We start from the raw sequence: 26,401 nt of genomic DNA on the forward strand, positions 1-26,401 counted from the left end.
GCTGCAAACTGCCCCAGTGCACGCTGAAGGTCCTGATTTGATGAAGCCAACAGAACCACATCGTCCGCAAACAGCAGAGACGAGATTCTGTGGTTCCCAAACCAGACCCCCTCTACACCCTGGCTGCGCCTAGAAATTCTGTCCATAAAAATAATGAACATAACCGGTGACAAAGGGCAGCCCTGGCAGAGGCCAACGTGCACTGGAAACAGGCTTGACTTACTACCGGCAATGTGAACCAAGCTCCTGCTGCGGTCATACAGGGACCGGATAGCCCTTAACAAAGGACCCCGGACCCCGTACTCCCGGAGCACTCCCCACAGGGTGCCCCGAGGTACACGGTTGAATGCCTTCTCCAGATCCACAAAACACATGTGGACTGGTTGGGCAAACTCCCATGAACCCTCGAGCACCCGATGGAGTGTGTAGAGCTGGTCCAGTGTGCCGCGACCAGGACGAAAACCACCCTGCTCCTCCTGAATCCGAGGTTCGACCATCGGGTGAATTCTCCTCTCCAGTACTCTGGAATAGACCTTACCGGGGAGGCTGAGGAGTGTGATCCCCCTATAGTTGGAACACACCCTCCGGTCCCCCTTCTTAAACAGAGGGACCACCACCCCCGTCTGCCAATCCAGAGGCACTGTCCCCGATCGCCACGCGATGTTGCAGAGGCGTGTCAGCCAAGACAGCCCCACAACATCCAGAGACTTAAGGTACTCAGGACGAATTTCATCCACCCCAGGAGCCTTGCCACCGAGGAGCTTTCTAACCACCTCGGTGACTTCGGCCTGGGTAATAGATGAGTCCGCCTCTGAGTCCCCAGTCTCTGCTTCCTCTTCGGAAGACATGACGATGGGATTGAGGAGATCCTCGAAGTACTCCTTCCACCGCCCGACAACATCCCCAGTCAGGGTCATATATACGAGGTCTATTAGAAAAGCATCCGACCTTATTATTTTTTTCAAAACCCATATGGATTTGAATCATGTGTGATTACATCAGACATGCTTGAACCCTCGTGGGCATGCGAGAGTTTTTTCACGCCTGTCGGTTACGCCATTCGCCTGTGGTCAGTCTTTGAGTGAGGAGTCGCCCACCCTCTCGTCGATTTTTTCATTGTTTAGGAATGGCTCAGAGACTGCTGCTTTGTTTGATCAAAATTGTTTCAAAAATGTAAGGCACAACTGAGTGGACACCATTCGATAAATTCAGCTGGTTTTCGGTAAAAATTTTAACGGCTGATGAGAGATTTTGGTCTGGTAGTGTCGCTGTAAGGACGGCCCACGGCGCCATTGTTAATGGACATTTTGTAATGAAAGAACGTGCGGGCAGAGTCGCATGTCGGGCCGGACCCGACCGCGGGGGGTCACGACAAGAAAACCACCTCCGTTGGAAACCTTAATAGGCAAGTTGGAACATGCCCAAGCTGTTAAAACAATTTCTCAGTTACTCACTTGTTGAAAGCCATCAAAAGCCGCCTGAATTTTACAAATGGTTTTCAACACGGAGGTGTTTTTCCTGTCGCGGCGCACACAGATTCGCCGAGTCGTCATGGAAACGACTCGGCGAATTTGCGCGCACGTCTTTCATTAAAAAATGTCCTTAAACAGTGGAATGTCCGCATAAAGTCGTCATGCCGGCCTCTTCTGAATCTTCTCTGTTCTCTCACGACGTCCTGGGTCAATTAAGCCTTAAATTAGGATGTTTTCAGGTCGAAACAGGCCGACGACGGCGCCTGGAAGCGTTGCACGATGTCCCGCTCCGTGGGAAGTCCTTACACTGACAGAAACACCCCATAATCTCTCATCAGCCATTAAACTTTTCACCGAAAACCAGCTTAATTTCTCGAATAGTGTCCACTTGGATATTCCTCAGCCCCCCCTAATAATTCTGCCAATAATGTGAATAGCGACTGACATATTTATGGATCTCAACTGCAGTTTTGCGCTGAGAATGTCTCAATATTGCATAACTCAGCAAAGTAATGAATGTGTGTTCGGTGTCTGCCAATGCTGAATCACCCTTCACAAACAGAATTTTCAGTTTTGCAAATAAACATTTACTTGTAAAAACCCACACACGTTACGAATCAGAAATTTGTGTTTATGGATCACAAAGCATGTGTACAAATCAAAGGATATTTGGGCTAGATTGTATACAAACTTCATAAAGAATCACTTTTTTGTATATTGTTTACAATTAAGTTTCTCAGCCTATATCTTTTACTTACTTTTATCAAATAGTTATGACCTTAGTGTTAAATTGACAATAAATCTTTGACATAGACGATTTGTGTAAGGTTGATTCCATGCATTGTCTTGAGCACCATTTCACTGAATTCAGTTTGTATACCTATGTGCAAGTTTACTGAACTTGCAATTATTCTAAGTGATGTGTGTGCGCACTGATACCACATTTTAGAGGAGCACGGGTGACGAAAACATATACCTTGGTAATTATAAAGCAATTTACTATATATTTTTCATTTCAACAACATTTTGTGGAGCCCCTCCAACTTTTACCCCAGCCCCCCTCAGCTCCCCCAACAAAAATTTCCTGGTACCGCCACTGTCAGAAACTACTGATCTAGTGGGATTTTCACCCATCTCTAGGGTTCACAGAGAATGGTCTGAAATAGAGAAGATATCCAGTGAGCAGCAGTTGTGTGGATGAAAATGCCTTGTTGATGCCAGAGGTCAGAGGAGATTGGGCAGACTGGTTGAATGGGTCACGGTGTGATGCCATCATATCAATATGGACCAACATCTCTGAGGAATTTTTCCAGCACCTTGTTGAATCTATGCCATGAAGAATTAAGGCAGTTCTGAAAGAAAAAGGGGGTCCGGTACTAGCAAGGTGTACCTAATAAAGTGGCCGGTGAGTGTATAACTACATGAAACAATGTACTGATGCTTCTTAAGCTTAGAATAAACCTTTTGTATCTACATGGGAGCAGGTCTCCTCATGGAGACTGCCATATTGTGCTATCATATCCATATGGTGGCCCAAAAGGGACATAATTACTCCACTGTTTGCAGTTTGACAGCTGAACAAAAAAGTAGAGGAATTACTGGAGCTCTCCTATATATTGTCTACTGGTTGCTTGTACACAACAACAAGTCTGAAAACCCTTGTTTTTGTGAAATGGAGAATCATGCATATTGCTTACTATAAGAGAAGGAAAACGAGCATGAATCCTCACTGGCAAAGAAAAGAAAACCTGAAGGGAAAAAAAAATTATGTTGCAAAAAGGGCAATCAGAGATTTCTGACATCCACCAATCCGGATCTGGTCTTCCATGCAAATTTGGTGAGAATCCATGAAGTAGTTTTGGCGTAATGCTTCAAAGCCTATATAAAGTGAATCTTGTTCCAGAATCTGGATCCGGATCCAGATCACCTCCAAAATTTAATGTGTTCTTCCACGGCCTAATATGTAGCTGTGGTGAAAATTTTGTCAAAATCCGTGCAGGAGCTTTAACTTAATCTTGCTAACAGACAGACAGACAGACAGACAGACAGACAGACAAATAAATAAACACAGATGATTTTATTACACTCTTGGCGGACGTAATAAAATCATAATACAATCTGCACACTTACCACTAGATGACACTAAATCCTACACAGTGTAGCTTTCAGCCCAAGTGATCCAGAACATTTTATACAAAGTTGAATAATATTCTGTTATTTATAATAACAGACTTTCTTTGTGCATAAAGTTGTCAAGGAACAGCAGGAAAGAGTGGCAAAAACTAAAACACATTCAGAATGGCTAATGGTGATGTGGAGCTTCTTGTCAGACCGCTGTAGCAAAACCTATCCGGTTGTTACTACGGTCAAACTCAGTGTAGTATCGAGCAATGAAGTTGGCTCCCAGAATCCAAATGGGACCCACTGGAGGCGGAATATCTAAGCCTCTGAAGGCTACAGTGCAGACATTTCCTTCGATCTGTGATTGCTGCAGACACACACACACACACACACACACACACACACACACACACACACACACACACACACACACACACACACACACACATCAGTAAAAGACACAAAAATAACATCTGGGCATTCAAACAATTTGGCAGTTACTGTCTTACCCATAAAATATAATCTTCCTGAGTGAGTGAATAATCCTGACCGCCCAAGTGGAAAGTAACACTTGGCAAAGTCTTCACAATGTCACAACTGACTTTGTACTGAAAAACAATAACAGGCAATGAAGCAACTTCACATGCTGAATCACAAAGAGAGAGAAAAATAAAAAGCACACTAAAGGTTTTGAGGGAAAATGTGTTTTTAGAAACATACTCCGCTCTCATCCAGCTGTGCTCCGATGGTTTTCATCAGCACAGACACAGAGGAAGCAGGACCAGTTATGTAGGAGGAGCCTGTGTCGATCACAGCTGTGCACCCCTCCGTGCAAAACATCATCTGCTGCCCCACCAAAACTCTGAAAGAAGAGCAAAGTAAATCTCTGCATCTCTGCGTGTGCAGTTTTACCAAGTACAGACAACACAGTTCGTACCCTTTCATGGTCACATCCCATTTTCCCGTCTCCTTTGTGTTCATGTAATTGAAGGTTCCAGTGTAGTAGTTTGGATCTGTGCCACCAAGTACCAACTCTCCACCCGGGGAGTGTTTTGGATCCCTGAAAACAATGAACCCCACTTCAGCTTTCCAGTTTTCATGTACACATTACAGTCAGTCATCTGATCACAACTGTTGACATCTTCATCATCTCCTAAAAACAAACAAACCAAAAAAAACAAACAAACAAAACAAAAAACAAAACAAACAAAGAAAAAACAGTTTTCTGATGTACTGTAGAATGGAACCAAGCTCAGTGCAGCTCACTGGTCTCCTTTCATTAATGTTCTCCTTGACTCGGTTAATGCAAAATTAGCACAAATGGCAAGGACAACAACCATTAGTACATTTCATATTTGTTAATTTATAATTTAATTATAATACAAATTATAATATAATTCATTTATATATTTTTTAAATGAATTTAAATAACATCAATTAACCAAATAGTAACCTCTAACATTGTATGGGAGGGTGTGGCCTTTCTTACTGCGGAAACATTTGATAGAATTATACTGCAATGGTGTATTTTCCAGCAGTTTTGTCATTTTTTTGTTTGCAAAATAATATTCAAAGCTTTTATTTGAACAGTCAAGACCACGGGTATTTGGAGAGAGGTGTTGTTTGTATGTACACAGTAAATTTTGCAGAATAAAATATACTCTTGGTCCCAGTCCAAATAAATACACTCTGTTATAGAGTGACATCAGCTCTACTGTCTTGTCAAATCAAGTTTTTCAACTTCAATAAGAGTCATTCACAGCATGATAGAGTTGATTTTACACTGTGATACAACCCCTGGCAATAATTATGGAATCACCGGCCTCGGAGGATGTTCATTCAGTTGTTTAATTTTGTAGGAAAAAAGTAGATCACAGACATGACACAAAACTAAAGTCATTTCAAATGGCAACTTTCTGGCTTTAAGAAACACTATAAGAAATCAGGAAAAATATCTGTGGCAGTCAGTAATGGTTACTTTTTTAGACCAAGCAGAGGGAAAAAAATATGGAATCACTCAATTCTGAAGAATAAATTATGGAATCACCCTGTAAATTTTCATCCCCAAAACTAACACCTGCATCAAATCAGATCTGCTCGTAAGACTGCATCTAAAAAGGAGTGATCACACCTTGGAGAGTTGTTGCACCAAGTGGACTGACATGAATCATGGCTCCAACACGAGAGATGTCAATTGAAACAAAGGAGAGGATTATCAAACTCTTAAAAGAGGGTAAATCATCACACAATGTTGCAAAAGATGTTGGTTGTTCACAGTCAGCTGTGTCTAAACTCTGGAACAAATACAAACAACATGGGAAGGTTGCTAAAGGCAAACATACTGGTAGACCAAGGAAGACATCAAAGCGTCAAGACAGAAAACGTAAAGCAATATGTCTCAAAAATCAAAAATGCACAACAAAACAAATGAGGAACGAATAGGAGGAAACTGGAGTCAACGTCTGTGACCGAACTGTAAGAAACCGCCTAAAGGAAATGGGATTTACATACAGAAAAGCTAAACGAAAGCCATCATTAACACCTAAACAGAAAAAAACAAGGTTACAATGGGCTAAGGAAAAGCAATCATGGACTGTGGATGACTGGATGAAAGTCATATTCAGTGATGAATCTCGAATCTGCATTGGGCATGGTGATGATGCTGAAACTTTTGTTTGGAGCCGTTCCAATTAGATTTATAAAGATGACTGCCTGAAGAGAACATGTAAATTTCCACAGTCATTGATGATATGGGGCTGCATGTCAGGTAAAGGCACTGGGGAGATGGCTGTCATTACATCATCAATAAATGCGCAAGTTTACGTTGATATTTTGGACACTTTTCTTATCCCATCAATTGAAAGGATGTTTGGGGATGATGAAATCATTTTTCAAGATGATAATGCATCTTGCCATAGAGCAAAATCTGTGAAAACATTCCTTGCAAAAAGACACATAGGGTCAATGTCATGGCCTGCAAATAGTTCGGATCTTAATCCAATTGAAAATCTTTGGTGGAAGTTGAAGAAAATGGTCCATGACAAGGCTCCAACTTGCAAAGCTGATCTGGCAACAGCAATCAGAGAAAGTTGGAGCCAGATTGATGAAGAGTGCTGTTTGTCACTCATTAAGTCCATGCCTCAGAGACTGCAAGCTGTTATAAAAGCCAGAGGTGGTGCAACAAAATACTAGTGATGTGTTGGAGCGTTCTTTTGTTTTTCATGATTCCATAATTTATTCCTCAGAATTGAGTGATTCCATATTTTTTTACCTCTGCTTGGTCTAAAAAAGTAACCGTTACTGACTACCACAATTTTTTCCTGATTTCTTATAGTGTTTCTTAAAGCCAGAAAGTTGCCATTTGAAATGACTTTAGTTTTATGTCATGTCTGTGATCTGCTTTTTTTCTACAAAATTAAACAACTGAATGAACATCCTCCGAGGCCAGTGATTCCATAATTTTTGCCAGGGGTTGTAGAACTGATTTAGCACTGTGATAGAGTATATTTTACTCTATTTGGACTGGGACCAATTGTAGTCCTGGCAGAGTATATTTTACTCTGCAAAATTTAGGGCCCCTTCATACATAGTGTGAAGTTGGTCAATTTGTGCATAAAGTGCGCATGAAGCAGTAATTGTGTGCAAAACGTGTAAAATTGTAGCTGCCTCGTACACCTGTTCTACAACTATTTGTGCACAACAGTGGCTGAAAGACAGAGTGTGCGCTGCAAGAGTCCATCAAACCCTCTCGCGGCAGGTGTCGGCCAAATTCCAGGTGACATGCATGAACATCTAACACCACTTGCATGGCACTTAGAAAATGTGTGGCCATTTGCACTATTAACACAACAGTCAGCAGACAATCACTGTCGTGCTGGCAGTGAAATTTGTCTAAGTGCCTCATGAGTGTGGCTTTGGTCTGTACGCTGAACTGACAGGAGGTGTGGCCACCGACAGAAGCAGCTGTGGAGATGTGTCATTCTGGACATCTCAGTTGGACAACATGTACTGTGTTTGGATGGACATGGATGCAGCAGGACACGCACATGGGCCAGCAGGACATGCACCAGCAGATGTGGACACGATGAGACGAGCAAACTGCTTGTCATTCATGTCATTTCATGACTGTACGTCTGTGACCATGGGTCATCTACAGAGGAACAGACGGATCATATTTGTATTGCCCGCTTGATAAGAGGGATTCAGTATAATGCGGTGTTTTTATATGGTGTGTGATTTTTTTTTTTAAAATGTCCATGTCCTTCCTGATATCAGTCAGTTTCCTGCACCTTTTACAGGACAGTGATGGTAGCTCAGTGGTAAAGTTTGTGACTTTTGGAAAGCGCAGGTCCGAATCCCGTGGGTGACGTGTATTTTTTTATTTTCACAGCAGCTGCACGATGTGGTTACACATCGCACTGCTGCTTGCACTGTGTTCCCGTGTGCACAAAACCTTTGCAACATCTATTTTTAATTTTTTTATTAGTAACCCTGATTAAGTTTTAATTACTGAACAAAACCTAAACCTTATCTTATTTTTTGTAGTGTTTATTGCATGCTTTTTATTACCGGTTGTAGTATACAGAGAAAACCTGCTCTCTGAGGACATGCTGAGACATGATGCGGTCAAACACAGGAGTGATTCCATCGATAGCCATGTTGGGGTAACCCATTCCGAGGACTCCGTCAAATTTAGCAAAGATAAAGGGCACGGCTGACAGAGAGGTGGCTTCAGCAAACACCTGTACCACAGGGATTCCACCGACCTTCAAACAACAAACAACAAAATGTGTTGGCAGTCAAAGTTTGGGTGTGTTTCATGTGGGGAGATGTTATGTATTTATATAAAAACATCAAGAAAACTTTCTGTTTGTGTTTCACATTCAAACTCACCACAACCACATCCTCAGTCAGGAATCCCCTGACATTTCCAGAAGCATATTGAATGGAAAACCCCGTCCCGTTCTCAACGTAAGTCCGTGACTTTGAGGCATCATATCTGTTGTGAGTAACTGAAAGTTCAAAAATCATTTGAGTCATAGACCAACACCATATGCCGGGATATTTATTGAATAATGCTTTCTACAAAACTCATTTAATAAAATACACATTTCTTTCAATATAGTGTTAGTTAATGAGGTATTTTAGCAACTGAAATGACAGAGTGAGGTCATTTATGACCCCATTATATTTTATACAGGAATGCTTTTGTTAAAAAGCTGTATTTGTGCTTAACATACCTAAACTGCTTGCTTTATCTGTGAGAGATATTTTAATATGTATTAATTAATTATGGTTTTCAATCATTTTTTAAATGCAAAAAGCCCAACTAGATCTTATCACATTGTGGTACATTAGTTATGCCTGGTGGATTCCTGATGGTGTCCTGTTGAAGATGCAGGAGTATGATTTGTTTCCCATACTGTTCCATTTTTTCCCTCTGTATGTCCTGTAAGTCCTGATCAGGAGGTTCACTGATAACTTCATAGGCTGACTAGAGGCAGTTCTTGGCCTACGGTTCTTTCACATGCTCATCCACGAGTTCTGTCTCGACCACCAGTCCTTGCATGACCTCAGCGTGCTCCCCTTGCAGGCAGATCCTGATCACCTCACTTTTGGCTTTAAATACAGTGCAGTCGGAAAGTATTCAGAGCACTTCACTTTTTCCACATTTTATTATGTTACAGTCTTATTCCAAAATGAAGTAAATTCATTTTTCACTGACTCATCTTCAATCGCTCAGTCCAATTAAGCGTCGTGGGGGCCTGGAGCCTATCCCAGCAATCATAGGGCGTCAGGCAGGCTACACCCTGGACAGGACGCCAGTCTGTCACAGGGCACATATACACAGACAAACACATCCACATCCACACACACACCTACAGACAATTTAAAGTTTCCAATTCACCTAACTTGCGTGTCTTTGGATGTGGGAGGAAGCTGAAGCACCCGGAGAGAAATCATGGAAACATGGGGAGAACACGCAACTCACAACACACAGAAAGGCCACTGGTGGGAGTCGAGTAAATTAATTTTTTTCTCTCAAAATTCTACTCACAACATCACATAATGACAGCATGCAAAAGGCCCTTCTCCCCTGATTGCTCAGTTTAGACAGGCGACCAGCTCTAGGAAGAGTCCTGGTGGATCCAAGATTCTTCCATTTTCAGATGATGGAGGCCACTGTGTTCACTGGGAGCTTCAAAGCAACAGAAATGTTTCTGTACCCTTCCCCAGATTTGTGCCTCGAGACAATCTTGTCTCAGTGGTCTGCAGGCAATTCCTTTGACTTCATGCTTGGTTTGTGCTCTGACATGCACTGTTAACTGTGGGACCTTATATGTAGACGGGTGTGTGTCTTTCCAAATCATGTCCAATCAGCTGAATTTACCCCAGGTGGACTCCAAATGTCTCAAGGATGATCAGTGGAAACAGGATGCATCTGAGTTCAATTTTGAGCTTATGGCAAAGGCTGTGAATAGTTACGTACCTGTGATTCATTAGTTTGTTTTTTAATAAATTGACAAAAATCTAAAAAACAAACTTTTTTCACATTGTCATTATGGGGTATTGTGTGTAGAACTTTGAGGGAAAAAAGTTAATTTCATCCATTTTGGAATAAGGCTGTAACATAAAATGTGGAAAAACTGAAGTGCTGTGAATACTTTCCAGGTGCACCGTATCGGCCTCAAGGCTTCTGCAGCAGTAAATTTAGCTATTCTAGGTCTGCTAGTCATGATTCACTGCAAAATATTATGATACACCGATTAGACGTAAAAAAAATGACAATTTAATCAAAGTCTTTATTTAAATCGTTCTGGGGTCATGAATGACCCAACATTTTCCGTAACCCTTTCACAACAATTGGATAATTTATCATATATATATATATATATATATATATATATACATATATATATATATATATATATATATATATATATATATATATATATATATATATATATATGTGTGTGTGTGTATGTGTGTGTGTGTGTGTGTGTGTGTAGTGCAGTAATGGTCAACCACACAGCCTTTATTATAGTGAACACTTACAGCAAGCAGTGGAGAAAGGCGAGCAGCTTTGTGAGGGCACCCACAGGTTGGCTGAGCCCGTGTCAAACACTACATTGAACATCTGGGCTGGAGAGCCAATGCTGATTTCTCCAAAGTACTGCGTCTGTTAGGAATAAACAAGAAGAAACAAAAATTATGGTTCAAATTATGTTTGTTCACTGACTAAATGAATTCCATATCAGTCTGATGTTATTATTTCAAACAAATTATTATTGTGCAAAAATACACAACCATTTCATGTCATGTAATATGAAACAAAATTGCTCATTAGCAAAATTGGATTAGGAAATACTAAGTTGCAGGCAGCTGATCAAGCCAGGAAGTTATGTAAGCTTTCATGTAGTACACGATATCTACAGCAGGCATTATACAGTATGTGTTGGAGTATTATCTCACATCCAGGTAGTTGGTCAAAGGCATGGGAACTATCCCGTTGTTGGTGTCATGCACGTTCTTCTGGGTCAGCTCGGTCAATACCTGCTCTGCAGGAATGCCCAAGTCCTGCATGGTCTCTCTGATGGATGGCATCTTTTTCAGGGCAATCCTGGAAACAGCAGAGGGTTAACGCCCCTCTTCAAAGGACACAATTTAAATGTGTTGACTGAAGGCCTTGCAGAGGATTTTATGGCCCTTCCAGCTGCTTATCTAATGGCTGATCTTTGTAATCATCTCAGCATAACAATGAGCATTTAATGGATCAGAATGCAAACGCACATGCTAATACTGGAAACATTCACTCTAATGATGGTGTGAGACTATATGAACTTTTTCTCTTCATATTTTTACCCCAGGCCATCAAACATGACCATTGGGTATTGTGAAGGCTTTTCATCCATCCATCCATCAGTCCATCTGTGCTCAGCATAAGTCCACTCCTATTACTGACAGAGGCTTCAAATTGACAGGGAACATTCTTGGGACACAGACCTTGGACAAGTTCAAAGATGGCTAACCTTGACCTATTTTAAGAGGTTAAAAAGTCACATTCTGTACCTAATTTTATGGTATGATCTTGCGAATGTTATGGTGACGTTACTTCCTCCTTTCTGTAGCTGCTAACTTTGCTTCATTTGTAGCTAGAGATAACATCTTTCTTATATATTATATAAAAGCTAGCGAGAAATAAACACTTCTAAAACTGAAAAATGCTGGTTTTGGAACCTAATAACGCCTCTGAACTGATTTACAAGACAACTTGCAGACTTTAGCAAACACGCTAACTTCCACTAACTCAAAGCTAACTTCTATGGAGTTAAATTTGTCTCATTAATACCTGCAAATGCACAGAGGGTGATCTACAAATATTCCTTGATTTACACAACTTCTACTCTTCTCATAAAGCTCATATATGCAAACATGCAAGGCCTCCTGCAGACGCCGTTAAAATGTAAATACTGCTTTTGATTGATTAACAGTTTTTAACTTTTTTGAACATGTATAAATTGTACATAAGACAACAGGATCTTAATAAATAATTAAACAACTGCAAATTCTAAAGAACACAAGGCTCATTTGGCCGAGGGTATTTTAACATTGCGTTATCTTTTAATTTGTTTACAGCCAAAAATATCCATTTCTGTCTCCAGTGTGATTATTTCAACAAGCAAGAAAGATATCGAATTACGGATTTATTAAGTATCACTACACTAAACACTTTTTGCCTGCAATTTCAGCTATGCGCAGAATCACTTTCGATGTAACACGTGCACATGGACGTACACAGACGTGCGTTTGAAGTAACGTGCTGTTATCGAATGCTCACTGCGGAGGGTTGAGCGCTCGTTGACATTCACCGACAAATACTGTTGCCTATGGCAATGCCTGTGTGGATCTAAGCACAGTCAAGAGGTGGGTGAGGAGTCAAGGGAGCAAAAATGCAGGGACAATGAATTTGTATGACGAGGTCAGTAGAGGGCGCCCCAAAACAGCCACAGATTCACAGCATCTAGTGAGGGTAAAATGCAGTCATCAGAATTTTTGGAACACTGTCAACTTTGACTGGTATGTGGACACTTTGTAAAAACTGCAAGCATACTTGGTAACTCTTCAGTGTGACAATACGTGTCCACACACAAATTGACAAACACAGGATGCATTGCAGCTGCTCACATCTTAGCACACATGCTGTACAGTCTGTCCTTTGCACCCTATGATATTTTCCCTTTTCCCGAGTTGAAAGAACACCTGAAGGGACAATGTGGAAGCAGCTGTGCATTGCGAGCACAGAGAAAAGACACCTGATTTCTTCACGAAAGGGATGCAAAAACCTGTCCGGTATTGGAAAGGGAAGGTGACAACGTAGAAAAATAATAATAACACTACCTGACAGAGAACATTCTAAGCATTAAACAGATATGTGAATATCTTCCTTGTTATTGAAATAATCATTTCAGCCTACCCTTACATATAACCTTTTTTGTTTTTCATCCAATACAAATACGCATTTTCAAGCCATCACGCCTTCATACTTGCTGTCATACATAAGAAAATCTTCACATTTTTATTTTTGCACCCACCAGTGTTACAAACAGTAAAATCAAGAGGATGAAAATGAGATTTTGGGAGGTGTTATATTTGTTGTTTCTACAGGAAAAAAAGGTAAAAATAAAAAATATGTATAATTAACATCTAGTCAAGAGGATGGTTCTTACCTTCGCAAAGCATGACTTGTGCTCATTGTCAGTGACACAACAACCAAACACACCTGACAATTCAGCAACGATGCCATGGTGACTTGTGTGATGGCAGGTAAAAAAAACAAACAGTTATTACATGCCAGCAATTCGACTCTCTTCCTGTGCGCCCTGATCCCTCGTCTCTTTTTATACCGTGTCCTGTTCACTGGTCGCTTGCCAAAGGGTCAGTGGCTCTGACTTGGGAGCGGTCCTTGAGGCGACCACTAAAAACAAGTCTCCCTTCCCCCTCTTTCAGCAGTGTTTGGCTACACAACCCCTCCTCAGATAAACAAGTTGCAGTGAAAGATTTGACCTCTGACCTTTGAAAAAGTTACAGGCAGAAAGCAAGATTCAGACTGTTGATGTTATACTGGCGTCATCGTCTGGATGGCTGTGAGAAGCAGGAAACAGACTGAAAGGTTCTCTGATGTGTACTAAACTAAATTACACATTGTTTCAAATTTTCCAGGTTATATACTAAAAATGTGTTGTAAAGCATTTATTCACAGGGCCGTATATAGGAATGTGAAAGGGGGGGTTGAAATCCTTGAGTTGGGGGTCCAGTGGGCTGCAGGGCCCCCGGTGGGGTCGAGGGGCAACGCCCTCGTGGGGGGCTCAGGGGGCGAAGCCCCCCGAAGCAGAAGCTTTTTGAGGATTTCGAGGGGTAAAAAGCTACATAAATTTCATTTGAAACCCAAAATGTATCATTTTAGGAAATACATTTTTATATACAAATAGTCCTTGCTTGGGATTGGATCAGTTGCCATAAGAACCACCCAGGAAGAACCAAGACAACATTAATGCAAACTTTATACCTGCCTGTCGGTTGCGAATGACGCAACCGACAGGCGTGAAAAAACTCACGCATGCGCACGAAGGTTCAAGCTTGGCTGATGCAAGCGCAAATGATTCAAATCCATATAGTTTTTGCAAAAAATAAAAAGGTCGGATAGTTTTCTAACAGACCTCGTATTTAGCGGTATTAATATTCGCGTTTACATTATGAATATGTATGTATATGTACGTTATGTATTAAAATAGCGGTATTTAATTTGGTAACCTTGTTTAACTCGCAAAATTCGCATAATAAATCCCACGCAAATATTTGCACCTTTACAGTATTTGCAACAGGAAGGAGAAGCTCCCTTTATTTCTCAGCTTATACAAACCAGACAAGTGTAATTGTGTGTCGACATGGGTATTTACAAGCCTACTAATCTGTTTGATATCAGAGGAGGATAGGGACCAGGGAGCAAAAATTCTCAACCCCCATGGGAAAAGTTTATCTAGCAGTTTCCCCTTTCATCACTTAAGGGATTACTCTGGCAGAGGAAATTGAAACTTGAGGGTGTGTGATAATAGCTGTGTAACAGTTAGTGCTTGTTGCTTATTATCAATGAAAAGAAAATACATAAGGTTGATATCCAGATCAGAAGACAGCCATCCGTTTAGAAATGAAATGGTCGTTCAGCCTGTTGATGGCGGCTTCGGAGCGCAGCGCACCCCACAGCTGCTGGGGGCCGTCCTTAAAGCGACAGTAACACTCCTTATTCTCTACCAAGCCCGTAACATTTTCACCGAAAGCCAGATAAATTTTTCGAATGGTTTCCAGCTGCCAGTCTCTAACAGTTTCTGAAAAAATTCTGATGGAAAAAAAGCCCAAAGCATTCCGCCATTTCCTGACAATGAAAATCTGCCGAGGGGGTGGACCACTCCTCACTCAAAGCCTGCTCACAGGCGAATGACGCAACTGACAGGGGTGGAAAAACTCACACATGCGCACGATTGTTCAAGCTTGTCCATATGGTTTTTGAAAAAAATAATAAGGTCGGATACTTTTCTAATAGACCTCATACTTCAGGTAGAGACATCTCAGCGAACACTGCAAATGCCTCCAGATGGCTTATGGCTTACTCGATTTGCTTTTTTCTGTTACAAGAATGAGCCCCCACCATATCTGTTTTTAAGCTAAAAGTAATCGCCGCTAGTGTGAGTATGCGGTGGTGGTGCCGTGCAATGACACAAAACATATGGAACAAAAATTGTACGGTAAATGGAACCAAATTTGCACAGTGAGAGCACAGTCGCAAATGGGACGAATGATCCATATCACGTGACGTACACACCACCAATCAAATGACAAGGATCTGTTTAGGCATGACTAGTTCACGCAAGTGGCATGAAATTTATGCATGCCAGAAATTTTGAACATTTCAAAATTTTCTTTGCGCACTGGCATGCAGCTGAGCACAGTTTATACACAGTTTACGATGAGTTTACCCACTGGCACGCAAGATTGCATGCCAGTGCGGGGATCAAATTCTTACAAGTGCCAAGGTGCCTTAACATATGTTACCTGTTATAGAATCAAATGGAGTTTGACACTGTTTGACTCAACTCAACTTGTAAAGTTGAGTTGAGTTGTAATAATAATTGTGTTGTCATGCAATAATCAAAATAATAAATAAAATAATAATAATAAAAAAGTTGTGCAATAATCATTATGGGGCAAGGTGTTTGCAAGGGTCATTCTCAGTTTGATCCTCTTTTATTTCCTTTTCTCCATTCTGTTGGGATCATAGCTGTCTCCAAAATGAATGCTGAGATTGTTTGCAATGCGAAGGAGAACAGCGATTCCACTCCCCTGAAAGAGTTCAGCTTTAACACGATTATAACTGCATTATAAATACACTTTGTTGCAACTTTTTAACCTACCATCCCTTGTTCTCGAGACCAGGCACTTAAGTGGCTCTACTCTACTTTTTTATTTATTTATTTATTTATTTATTTTTAGATATTTAGATATACTTTAGTATGCACTAGTAGAGCTCTACCTTAGAACTGGAATGTATTATAGAAGATACACGTTACTGAATTACACGTTACTACATTATAGATTACAGATACACGTTACTGAATATTTGCAGTCAACTTGGTTGACTGCAAATATTGTTTAACATGCAGGCATCAAGGCCTAATGTGGGTAGCATCTGTAACTTATTTTAGAAATTGTAGATGGTGACTTGGCCTAAAAAAATGTTGACATTTTTTTTTCATTTATTCAGAACAGTGAATCAGATAGAGGAGGAAGTAATGAAATGATTACAGTGCCTGCCAGTATACACTCAACAAAAATATAAACGCAACACTTTTGGTTTTGCTCCCATTTTGTATGAGATGAACTCAAAGATCTAAAACTTTTTCCACATACACAATATCACCATTTCCCTCAAATATTGTTCACAAACCAGTCTAAATCTGTGATAGTGAGCACTTCTCCTTTGCTGAGATAATCCATCCCACCTCACAGGTGTGCCATATCAAGATGCTGATTAGACACCATGATTAATGCACAGGTGTGCACTAGTTTTAGATCTTTGAGTTCATCTCATACAAAATGGGAGCAAAACCAAAAGTGTTGCGTTTATATTTTTGTTGAGTATATTATTCAAAACTGAGCCAAGCAACAGGAATCTGTTAATCGGAGTATTTTATCTAACATTGTTTGAGTATTGCTCATATTGCCTCCATTTTGTTTCATAGATAAAACACATGATATTTTTATAACTTACTGCAGAATTGGAAATCTTTGCATATTTTATTTCTGAAATAAAAAATACATTAAAATTTGTTCTTAGACATACCTGTATGTCCAATTTCCACTCATTTTGTCTCCTTTCCACTTAAAGCAGCACACACAATAACAACTTCTGGGTTTGTGATTGTCATGGATCAAGATTAAGCTCCACACGTTCAGTAACTTCCTGGAGCATCATAAGTGTATCAGTATGCGGTGAACATGTCAGCCTAGTAGAAGCATTCGCTTATCTCAGCAGTGACAGTCATGTTTCTGGATCCTTGGCCTTTGAGTTCAAGAGACACCAGCCAAGAGTGCATGGATTTATGAGGTCACTGGTCAGAGGTGTTTGGCGATGCTGATATCTTTACAGGAGAATGAAGGTCCAGGTCTTTAGGGCCCTGGTGCTTTCTGTCTTGTTGTATTGTGAAACTTGGATACTAATCAGTAATAGTACACAAGCCGCTTTGGAGGTCCTTGTGTGCCATTACAATGACTTTGCTTCAAACAAATGAGTAACCATTTGTTAGATGAAGTATAGCACTTGCATTGTGAGGGAACGTCAGCAACATCAGTGTTGCGGAGCCCAGCGGCTGGAGAAGGTCAAGGGTACACTCAGGTTTCACCAGGAAGGTAGATGGATACTTTCGAAAGGTGAAAATGGATGACTGGATTTTTGCCTTGACTGATTTATGCCATCTATTACCTTGGGTAATGGATGGTAATGAGTCTTCTGGTAGAACTTTATTTGGGTATGCCTTGGGTAATGGATGGCATACCCAAATAAATTTCTACCAGAAGACTCAACAAGACAAAGAAAAATTATTTATTACATAAGAGATTAAAGCGTTATAAATTTGGTTTGGCCTCAGTCCCCGTTGTGGCAGTGGGATGAGTCTAGATGATCTCGAATCCTGCCGATGGAGGAGGCAGTGGGGCGGAGCCCAATCCTTGTGGCAGAGAGGGATCAATCGGTGGTGGTGAGATGGTGGAAGGACTGTCAGATGGAGAACTGAAAAACAGCGAGAGGTGAATGAGACATTGAAGTTTTTAAAGGACATGCCTGCGTCCAGTTGGTTTGTGGTGATTGTTAAAAATGGCATGTGTTTAGCTGGAGTCAATCAGCTGATTGGGAGAGACACTGAACTGAGAGGCTTCATATAGAATTTACGCTGTGCTGCATATCTTTCGGACATCAGGTGACATGTATTAACTTTTTAACAAGTGTATAATGTGGCTTATTTAATAAATTCAAGTGTGATTTGGTGACTGTTGTTTCATCAGTCATAGTTGCTTGTGTTGTGGTCTCATCCTAAAGTGTGTGATTTGGTTCCGCAGAAGTGTACAATACAGCCTGGCGTACGTAGAGATGCTAATGCTACTCCATCATGAAAAGTAGCAGCATCTTGCTTTCATTTGTGTGCAACTTTATTTATTTTGACAACACAAATGTTGACTTTTACTGAAGCATCTGTGTCACACACAGAGGTGTTGCAAATTACAATAAATAAATAAAGTAAAAAATAAAATAAAAACTGCAATTTCAAACGTCCTTGTTTCCCAAGTAAATTTAATGCAGCATTGTAAAAATTGGTAATTTGAAAAAAGTTCAAAGTGTTGAGTCATGAACATTTAGCTGTCAACATTAGGTTGGTATTGTCAACAGATTCAATGGTTCTTGGATAGATAAAAGGATAAAAAATCATTAGCAGGATATAAGCAGGCCTTGTTGAAGTTATTATATACTTCCCCACTGGCAGGATTCCATGTTTTCATAGTGCTTCAGACTCCACAGGGTCTAAAACCCTCTTTTTGCATGCTGGTTCTTTACGAGGACTAACCAGATGGAGCATTCTCACAGTATCTGACCTGTCAGGATGGGCTCACATGATGGTACGGTAACGACCACCCGGTGGAAACATGAGATATGGAGATCCACGTTAGACGCAAACTCAAGCAGAGGCCAGAGGTCAGCCCCTGAGATACTCCCTGCTAGAAAATAACAGCACGGAATTATTGTAAATAAGAAATTCTGAGCTCAGTCAATTCTTAGAGATCACTGCAAACAGTTTTTAATTACACTTGCTCAAAAATGACACATTATAGTCTCTAAATGGGATGTGATACCTGTCTGATCTCTTCTCTAATTACATCTCACAGGCAGGTTATGAGATTTTAGAGTCAGTCTCGCTGACTTGTGACTCTTGATCTGCTTGACGACATGGATACCCATAAGTCTGTTTTCCCACACTGCCTTGCAGAGACCAATGAGTCACTACTGTTTGGTCTCCCACCTCTCAAACAGGTCCACGCCACTGATGGGCATGGGAAATGTGAAATGGCCTCCTGAAAGATCATTTCATGGAGACGCATATGTTTGTGGGTGACAGGTCAGTTAGGTCCATATATATTTGAACATGGACAAACATTTTGTTGTTTTATGTCCATTACATCATATTAGAGTTGAAAGCAAATAAACATGAGCTCAGAGTGGAGACGCTCAGTTTTAATAAATGAATCTCCCAACAGTTCAACAACTGTAATATGCAGTGATAGCAAAAATAATCCAACAAGCTTGAACGTTTTGAATGTATAAGAGGAAACTCAGATGTTTGCTCAAGAGACAAAAAGCAGATTCTCACTTCAGCCTCTATGAATTATTTAAAGTTTGATCTCTTTTGAAACATAAAAGGGATCTAATTTGCGATTTTGTGCATCCTGGGGATAAAACTAAGAGATGGGAGAAATGAGCCATAGTCTCCTTTTAATTTCACACAGACATCATCTGGGAGAAATAAATGAAACATTTTTGAGATCCCTTCTCTAATTTTCTTTTCCTCCCAATAAATGCCGAAAAAGAAAACGAGCTAAACTTAAAAACAAGCGGTGTTTGGCTTGTTGGCCACCAGATCAAGGCTTTGGAAGTAAAAGAAACTCCCAAAACAAATTCATTAAAAATGTGTACTAACTTCAACCACACATACATTAACAAGATAAAATCATGCCTGTGATGATAAGATTATTCCCAGCAACAACCCCAAACGTGCAGGTGGCAGAGTTATAGTAAAACTATAAGCACAACAAATTGCTTTTCTTTCTTTTTTCCCTTTCTTTTTTTATTTTTTTTTTATTTGGTGCATTAATCTAATCTTAACCAGTTGATTCTCCAAAAACTGTTTGTTTGAGTTTCTGGTGTTACCTATTATGAACTGAGACTGGCTGATTTTAAGTTAATGATTACATCTGCAAGGACGTAATAAAATCATTGGCGTTGATTTATTTGTCTGTCTATCTGTCTGTTAGCGGATTATATCAAAACTACTGCACAGACTTTGACAAAATGTTCACCACAGATAACCATTAGGACATGGAAGACACCTTTTTTATTTGATAACATTCACTGCCAAAAGTGAAACTTTGACTAACTTTTAAAAATTACTGTAATTTTTAAATTTCTTAGTTTCTTTCAAACTGTATAAATAATTATAACTATATTATAAATATACTTTGAGGAACAACTCATAAATACAAGTATAACAAATTACATGTTAACAATATATCTTATTTAGAACAGTTTTTAAGACATATTTTATGCAAATCTTTTGAGAACTTTTTTTTTTTTTTTTTTGGAATATGACAAATTCATCAAGGATGTGTTTTTCTAAATCTGTGCCTTTGTATTGTTGTTGTTTTCAGCTGTACCCGGCTGCTCAGGGTTGCAGTGAGATGTGGCACAAGTTTTACGCTGATGACCTTCCTGCATCTTCAGTTCTTTGTGGACAAATGTGCACAGATCCTGGTGCTTAACAATGTCGGGGATCAGGTGTGCACAAAGCAGCATGGCTGCTCACAGGCCTTTGTTTCCAATCCTGGCCATGTTCGTGACCGCTGCCACGGCTCTGCATCCTTGTTCTGATTTTTAGGCAGAAAGCAGTACTTCTGGTAGGGATTTTGTGGGGATGTGAAAACTGAATAAAGGGGTATTTTTCGAGAATTTCCTCTGCAAAATAAGGGGAAAAGGGTGTTTAAAAGGGAGCTGCTGCACAGTGCGTGTTGGAGTCCTAACATTGTGGTATTTGTGCAACTAAAATTAAATGTACAAAAGTAAATAAAAGTTCTTTTAAAGGTGTATGGCCACTGAAGTTTTTAACATTTAAATCATGAAAAGAATTTTCTTTGGTGCCACTATAATTTTATTTATTGGCTTTTAAATACTGGATTCATAGCTCAGATAAGATACTTATAGTGGGCGATTTTAACATCCACACAGATGCTGAGAATGACAGCCTCAACACTGCATTTAATCTATTATTAGACTCTATTGGCTTTGCTCAAAAAGTAAATGAGTCCACCCACCACTTTAATCATATCTTAGATCTTATTCTGACTTATGGTATGGAAATAGAAGACTTAACAGTATTCCCTGAAAACTCCCTTCTGTCTGATCATTTTTTAATAACATTTACATTTACCCTGATGGACTACCCTGCAGTGGGGAATAAGTTTCATTACACTAGAAATCTTTCAGAAAGCGCTGTAACTAGGTTTAAGGATATGATTCCTTCTTTATGTTCTCTAATGCCATATACCAACACAGAGCAGAGTAGCTACCTAAACTCTGTAAGAGAGTTAGAGTATCTCGTCAATAGTTTTACATCCTCATTGAAGACAACTTTGGATGCTGTAGCTCCTCTGAAAAAGAGAGCTTTAAATCAGAAGTGTCTGACTCCGTGGTATAACTCACAAACTCGTAGCTTAAAGCAGATAACCCGTAAGTTGGAGAGGAAATGGCGTCTCACTAATTTAGAAGATCTTCACTTAGCCTGGAAAAAGAGTTTGTTGCTCTATAAAAAAGCCCTCCGTAAAGCTAGGACATCTTTCTACTCATCACTAATTGAAGAAAATAAGAACAACCTCAGGTTTCTTTTCAGCACTGTAGCCAGGCTGACAAAGAGTCAGAGCTCTATTGAGCTGAGTATTCCATTAACTTTAACTAGTAATGACTTCATGACTTTCTTTGCTAACAAAATTTTGACTATTAGAGAAAAAATTACTCATAACCATCCCAAAGATGTATCGTTATCTTTGGCTGCTTTCAGTGATGCCGGTATTTGGTTAGACTCTTTCTCTCCGATTGTTCTGTCTGAGTTATTTTCATTAGTTACTTCATCCAAACCATCAACATGTTTATTAGACCCCATTCCTGCCAGGCTGCTTAAGGAAGTCCTACCATTATTTAATGCTTCAATCTTAAATATGATCAACTTATCTTTGTTAGTTGGCTATGTACCACAGGCTTTTAAGGTGGCAGTAATTAAACCATTACTTAAAAAGCCATCACTTGACCCAGCTATTTTAGCTAATTATAGGCCAATCTCCAACCTTCCTTTTCTCTCAAAGATTCTTGAGAGGGTAGTTGTAAAACAGCTAACTGATCACCTGCAGAGGAATGGTCTATTTGAAGAGGTTCAGTTAGGTTTTAGAATTCATCATAGTACAGAAACAGCATTAGTGAAGGTTACAAATGATCTTCTTATGGCTTCGGACAGTGGACTTATCTCTGTGCTTGTTCTGTTGGACCTCAGTGCTGCTTTTGATACTGTTGACCATAAATTTTATTACAGAGATTAGAGCATGTCATAGGTATTAAAGGCACTGCGCTGCGGTGGTTTGAATCATATTTGTCTAATAGATTACAGTTTGTTCATGTAAATGGGGAATCTTCTTCACAGACTAAAGTTAATTATGGAGTTCCACAAGGTTCTGTGCTAGGACCAATTTTATTCACTTTATACATGCTTCCCTTAGGCAGTATTATTAGACGGTATTGCTTAAATTTTCATTGTTACGCAGATGATACCCAGCTTTATCTATCCATGAAGCCAGAGGACACACACCAATTAGCTAAACTGCAGGATTGTCTTACAGACATAAAGACATGGATGACCTCTAATTTCCTGCTTTTAAACTCAGATAAAACTGAAGTTATTGTACTTGGCCCCACAAATCTTAGAAGCATGGTGTCTAACCAGATCTTTACTCTGGATGGCATTTCCCTGACCTCTAGTAATACTGTGAGAAATCTTGGAGTCATTTTTGATCAGGATATGTCATTCAAAGCGCATATTAAACAAATATGTAGGACTGCCTTTTTGCATTTACGCAATATCTCTAAAATCAGAAAGGTCTTGTCTCAGAGTGATGCTGAAAAACTAATTCATGCATTTATTTCCTCTAGGCTGGACTATTGTAATTCTTTATTATCAGGTTGTCCTAAAAGTTCCCTAAAAAGCCTTCAGTTAATTCAAAATGCTGCAGCTAGAGTGCTGACGGGGACTAGAAGGAGAGAGCATATCTCACCCATATTGGCCTCTCTTCATTGGCTTCCTGTTAATTCTAGAATAGAATTTAAAATTCTTCTTCTTACTTATAAGGTTTTGAATAATCAGGTCCCATCTTATCTTAGGGACCTCGTAGTACCATATCACCCTAATAGAGTGCTTCGCTCTCAGACTGCAGGCTTACTTGTAGTTCCTAGGGTTTGTAAGAGTAGAATGGGAGGCAGAGCCTTCAGCTTTCAGGCTCCTCTCCTGTGGAACCAGCTCCCAATTCAGATCAGGGAGACAGATACCCTCTCTACTTTTAAGATTAGGCTTAAAACTTTCCTTTTCGCTAAGGCTTATAGTTAGGGCTGGATCGGGTGACCCTGGACTATCCCTTGGTTATGCTGCTTTAGACGTAGACTGTGGGGGGGTTCCCATGATGCACTGTTTCTTTCTCTTTTTGCTCTGTATGCATCACTCCGCATTTAATCATTAGTGATCGATCTCTGCCCCCCTCCACAGCATGTCTTTTTCCTGGTTCTTTCCCTCAGCCCCAACCAGTCTCAGCAGAAGACTGCCCCTCCCTGAGCCTGGTTCTGCTGGAGGTTTCTTCCTGTTAAGAGGGAGTTTTTCCTTCCCACTGTTGCCAAGTGCTTGCTCACAGGGGGTCGTTTTGACCGTTGGGGTTTTTCATAATTATTGTATGGCCTTGCCTTACAATATAAAGCGCCTTGGGGCAACTGTTTGTTGTGATTTGGCGCTATATAAAAAAAAAGTTGATTGATTGATGATATGATATTAGCAGTATGATCAAAAATTGCATTGTACAGAAAAAATAATATAGTTCGCCTCTAGGAAAATTTTTTTTCCCCTCGAGGGAAAAATTTTTAATAAATAGATGGCCTTGGATTATGATAGTGACCCATACAATCTATAGTCACCTTGACACTTGGCACAAATTTGATCCCCATACTGCTGTGCAATTCGCTGTGCCAATGAGACCCACTTTGTCCCACAGGATGCCGTGCTTTATCCTATTTGACGCCACGTTATACAAGACAATAATTTCGTAGCCGATGACGCAGTTGCTCTCAGAACTTGGCTGATCAAAATCATCTCTCATCGCTCCCAGAATCACAGAGAAATTATCTGCAGCTGCAGCTTCTCTCGTGTGTGCTGTGCAGTGGAGTCTGAAAGGAAATTAGTTATATATATATATATATATATATATATATATATATATATATATATATATATATAAAATAATGGATTGGTGAAACAGTTGCATTTATACATAACTAAGCTCTGAAACAGCTTAATTCTATATAAATGTGTTTCTCATATTTTTTTGTAGTAGTAAGAAATAAACATCTCAATCTATAAAAGCTGTTTATGAAACCAGATATCAAGCGGTCATCTTATGCATGTTAGCGAACACGCCCCATGTGTGCACATCAGCACCTATGCCATCCAGCCAGCCATTTTCTCCACCCACTTACTCCAATTAAGGACCCTGGACAGGACGTCAGTCTATCACAGGGCCACATAAAGACAAACAGACACATTCACACCCGCATGCACACATACGGACAATTTAATGTTTCCAGTCCACCTAACCTGCATGTCTTTGGATGTGGGAGGAAGCCTGAACCCCCGGAGGGAACCCACACAAACACGGGTAGAACATGCAAACTCCACACAGAAAGGCCACAGGTGGGAATCGATCCCATGACCTTCTTGCTGTGAGGCAATAGTGCTAACCACTGTAAGCCACCGTGCTGCCCTCGTTATGGAACCCCCTCCCCCAGGTAAAATATATCCTCTTCCTTAAAATAAGAATAAGATTTGTCAGTTTTGTGAAATTTGAAAGGCCGTAAAGCGTTCAAGCAACCTTTAGACTCTTATTTGTCATTTAAAAGTGTGTTAATCTACTTGTTTTGCAAGAAAGAGGTGTTTTTAGACCGCCCCCCCCCCCCCCCCCCAATCTCCTTGATTTGGTGAGAAGGGGGTACATTTCAGGGAAGTAAGTCCCTTCGGCTTCTCCCTTGTTTTGCACTCGGGGTCGCCACAGCAAATCCAAGGTGGATCTGCATGTTGAATTGGCACAGGTTTTACGCCGGATGCCCTTCCTGACGCAACTCCACATTACATGGAGAAATGTGGCGGGGGTGGGATTTGAACCCGGAACCTTCTGCACTGAAACCAAGCGCATTTCAGGGAAATGTCCTTGAAAAAAGGGATACTTTAAACTCCCCAGAACAGTCATGTGCCCCCACAACTCACGCTGCTACCTGGTTTTACAATATGGCCGCCTAATTTATACCTATTTTAGCCAACGCAGCGACAAGTGGGTGCCGTCTCGACCTATTGTATACATTAAGCCTGATTTGCTCATCACTGGCGGTAACACCCTGGTGATGAATGCACACTAATGTGCTAGCTGTTGGAAACGGTGTTGTGGTGGTATCATCAAACACAAGTATCTGCTAACACACATCAGCAGCAAAAGCCATAAAAGAGGACCTTGTCTGTAATCTATCTGGCATGATAAGAAAGTTCGGCATCAGTAGCCTTCTTGTGTCCAGGAAATGAGGCTCGAGAGAAGCAATCAGTCAGACAAACAAGCCTGACTCCCAAAAACCAATAAACCCATCATAGCTGCTATTAACAGAACAATGCAAAACTGCATGCATGACTTCACACAGCTGTTTTATGTCATTATTTTAATAAATAAATAAATGAATAAAAAGCAGCAGGGAAAACATACTTTGTTTTTGACTGATTTTACGTGACACAAATGTGATTCCATCTGGAAACAATATGCTTGAAAATGTGTAAGAGAATCTCTACAACAGCAGTTTAAATGTTAAACCCAGAGGATGATGTCGAGACAGGTAGTAATATATATTTTATGTACACCAGACATGCTGTAGAGTGCTGTCAGGGTTTAGTTTAACAAGATGCTTCATCAAATTAAGTCAACATCCTACCTTTTTCACATGAATCTTCCTCTTTGGAGCTGATGGGTCATCTACACGCTGTACACTTACTGGCCACTAGGGGGCAACGTTAGATTGAAAAACGCATCCACAAACACTTTGAACTCGAATTCACCCGAGGGAGTCAGCACGTGCACTCATTTTTTCCCCAACACGA

The 26,401-nt window shown here is 40.3% G+C and overlaps 1 protein-coding gene across 2 annotated transcripts; it reads right to left on the reverse strand.

Moving 5' to 3' along the window:
• Positions 1-3,586: 3,586 nt before the first annotated feature.
• Positions 3,587-26,376, reverse strand: ren (renin). Of its 2 annotated transcripts, none has more exons than XM_034172691.1 (9): positions 26,236-26,376; positions 11,067-11,214; positions 10,650-10,773; positions 8,487-8,605; positions 8,163-8,359; positions 4,531-4,653; positions 4,314-4,455; positions 4,103-4,201; positions 3,587-3,960 (listed from the first exon to the last, which is right to left on the reverse strand). In XM_034172691.1, the coding sequence occupies exons 2-9, from the start codon at positions 11,196-11,198 to the stop codon at positions 3,799-3,801; spliced, it is 1,098 nt and encodes a 365-aa protein (XP_034028582.1). In that variant the 5' UTR covers positions 11,199-11,214; positions 26,236-26,376; the 3' UTR covers positions 3,587-3,798. The 2 variants fall into 2 exon arrangements, with proteins under 2 accessions (XP_034028582.1, XP_034028581.1); XM_034172690.1 differs by lacking the exon at positions 26,236-26,376 and adding an exon at positions 13,322-13,441.
• Positions 26,377-26,401: the final 25 nt, after the last annotated feature.

Source organism: Thalassophryne amazonica, chromosome 6, assembly GCF_902500255.1.
Source record: "Thalassophryne amazonica chromosome 6, fThaAma1.1, whole genome shotgun sequence".
NCBI classification, from domain to species: domain Eukaryota; kingdom Metazoa; phylum Chordata; class Actinopteri; order Batrachoidiformes; family Batrachoididae; genus Thalassophryne; species Thalassophryne amazonica.

Coding starts and splice junctions, on each gene's coding strand:
- ren (XM_034172690.1), bottom strand. CDS start 13,398: ATGGCATCGTTGCTGAATTGTCAGGTGTGTTTGGTTGTTGTGTCACTG. Junction 11,215..13,321: donor ACAAGTCATGCTTTGCGAAG/GTAAGAACCATC, acceptor TGCTGTTTCCAG/GATTGCCCTGAAAAAGATGC. Junction 4,456..4,530: donor TGGGATGTGACCATGAAAGG/GTACGAACTGTG, acceptor CTCTTCTTTCAG/AGTTTTGGTGGGGCAGCAGA.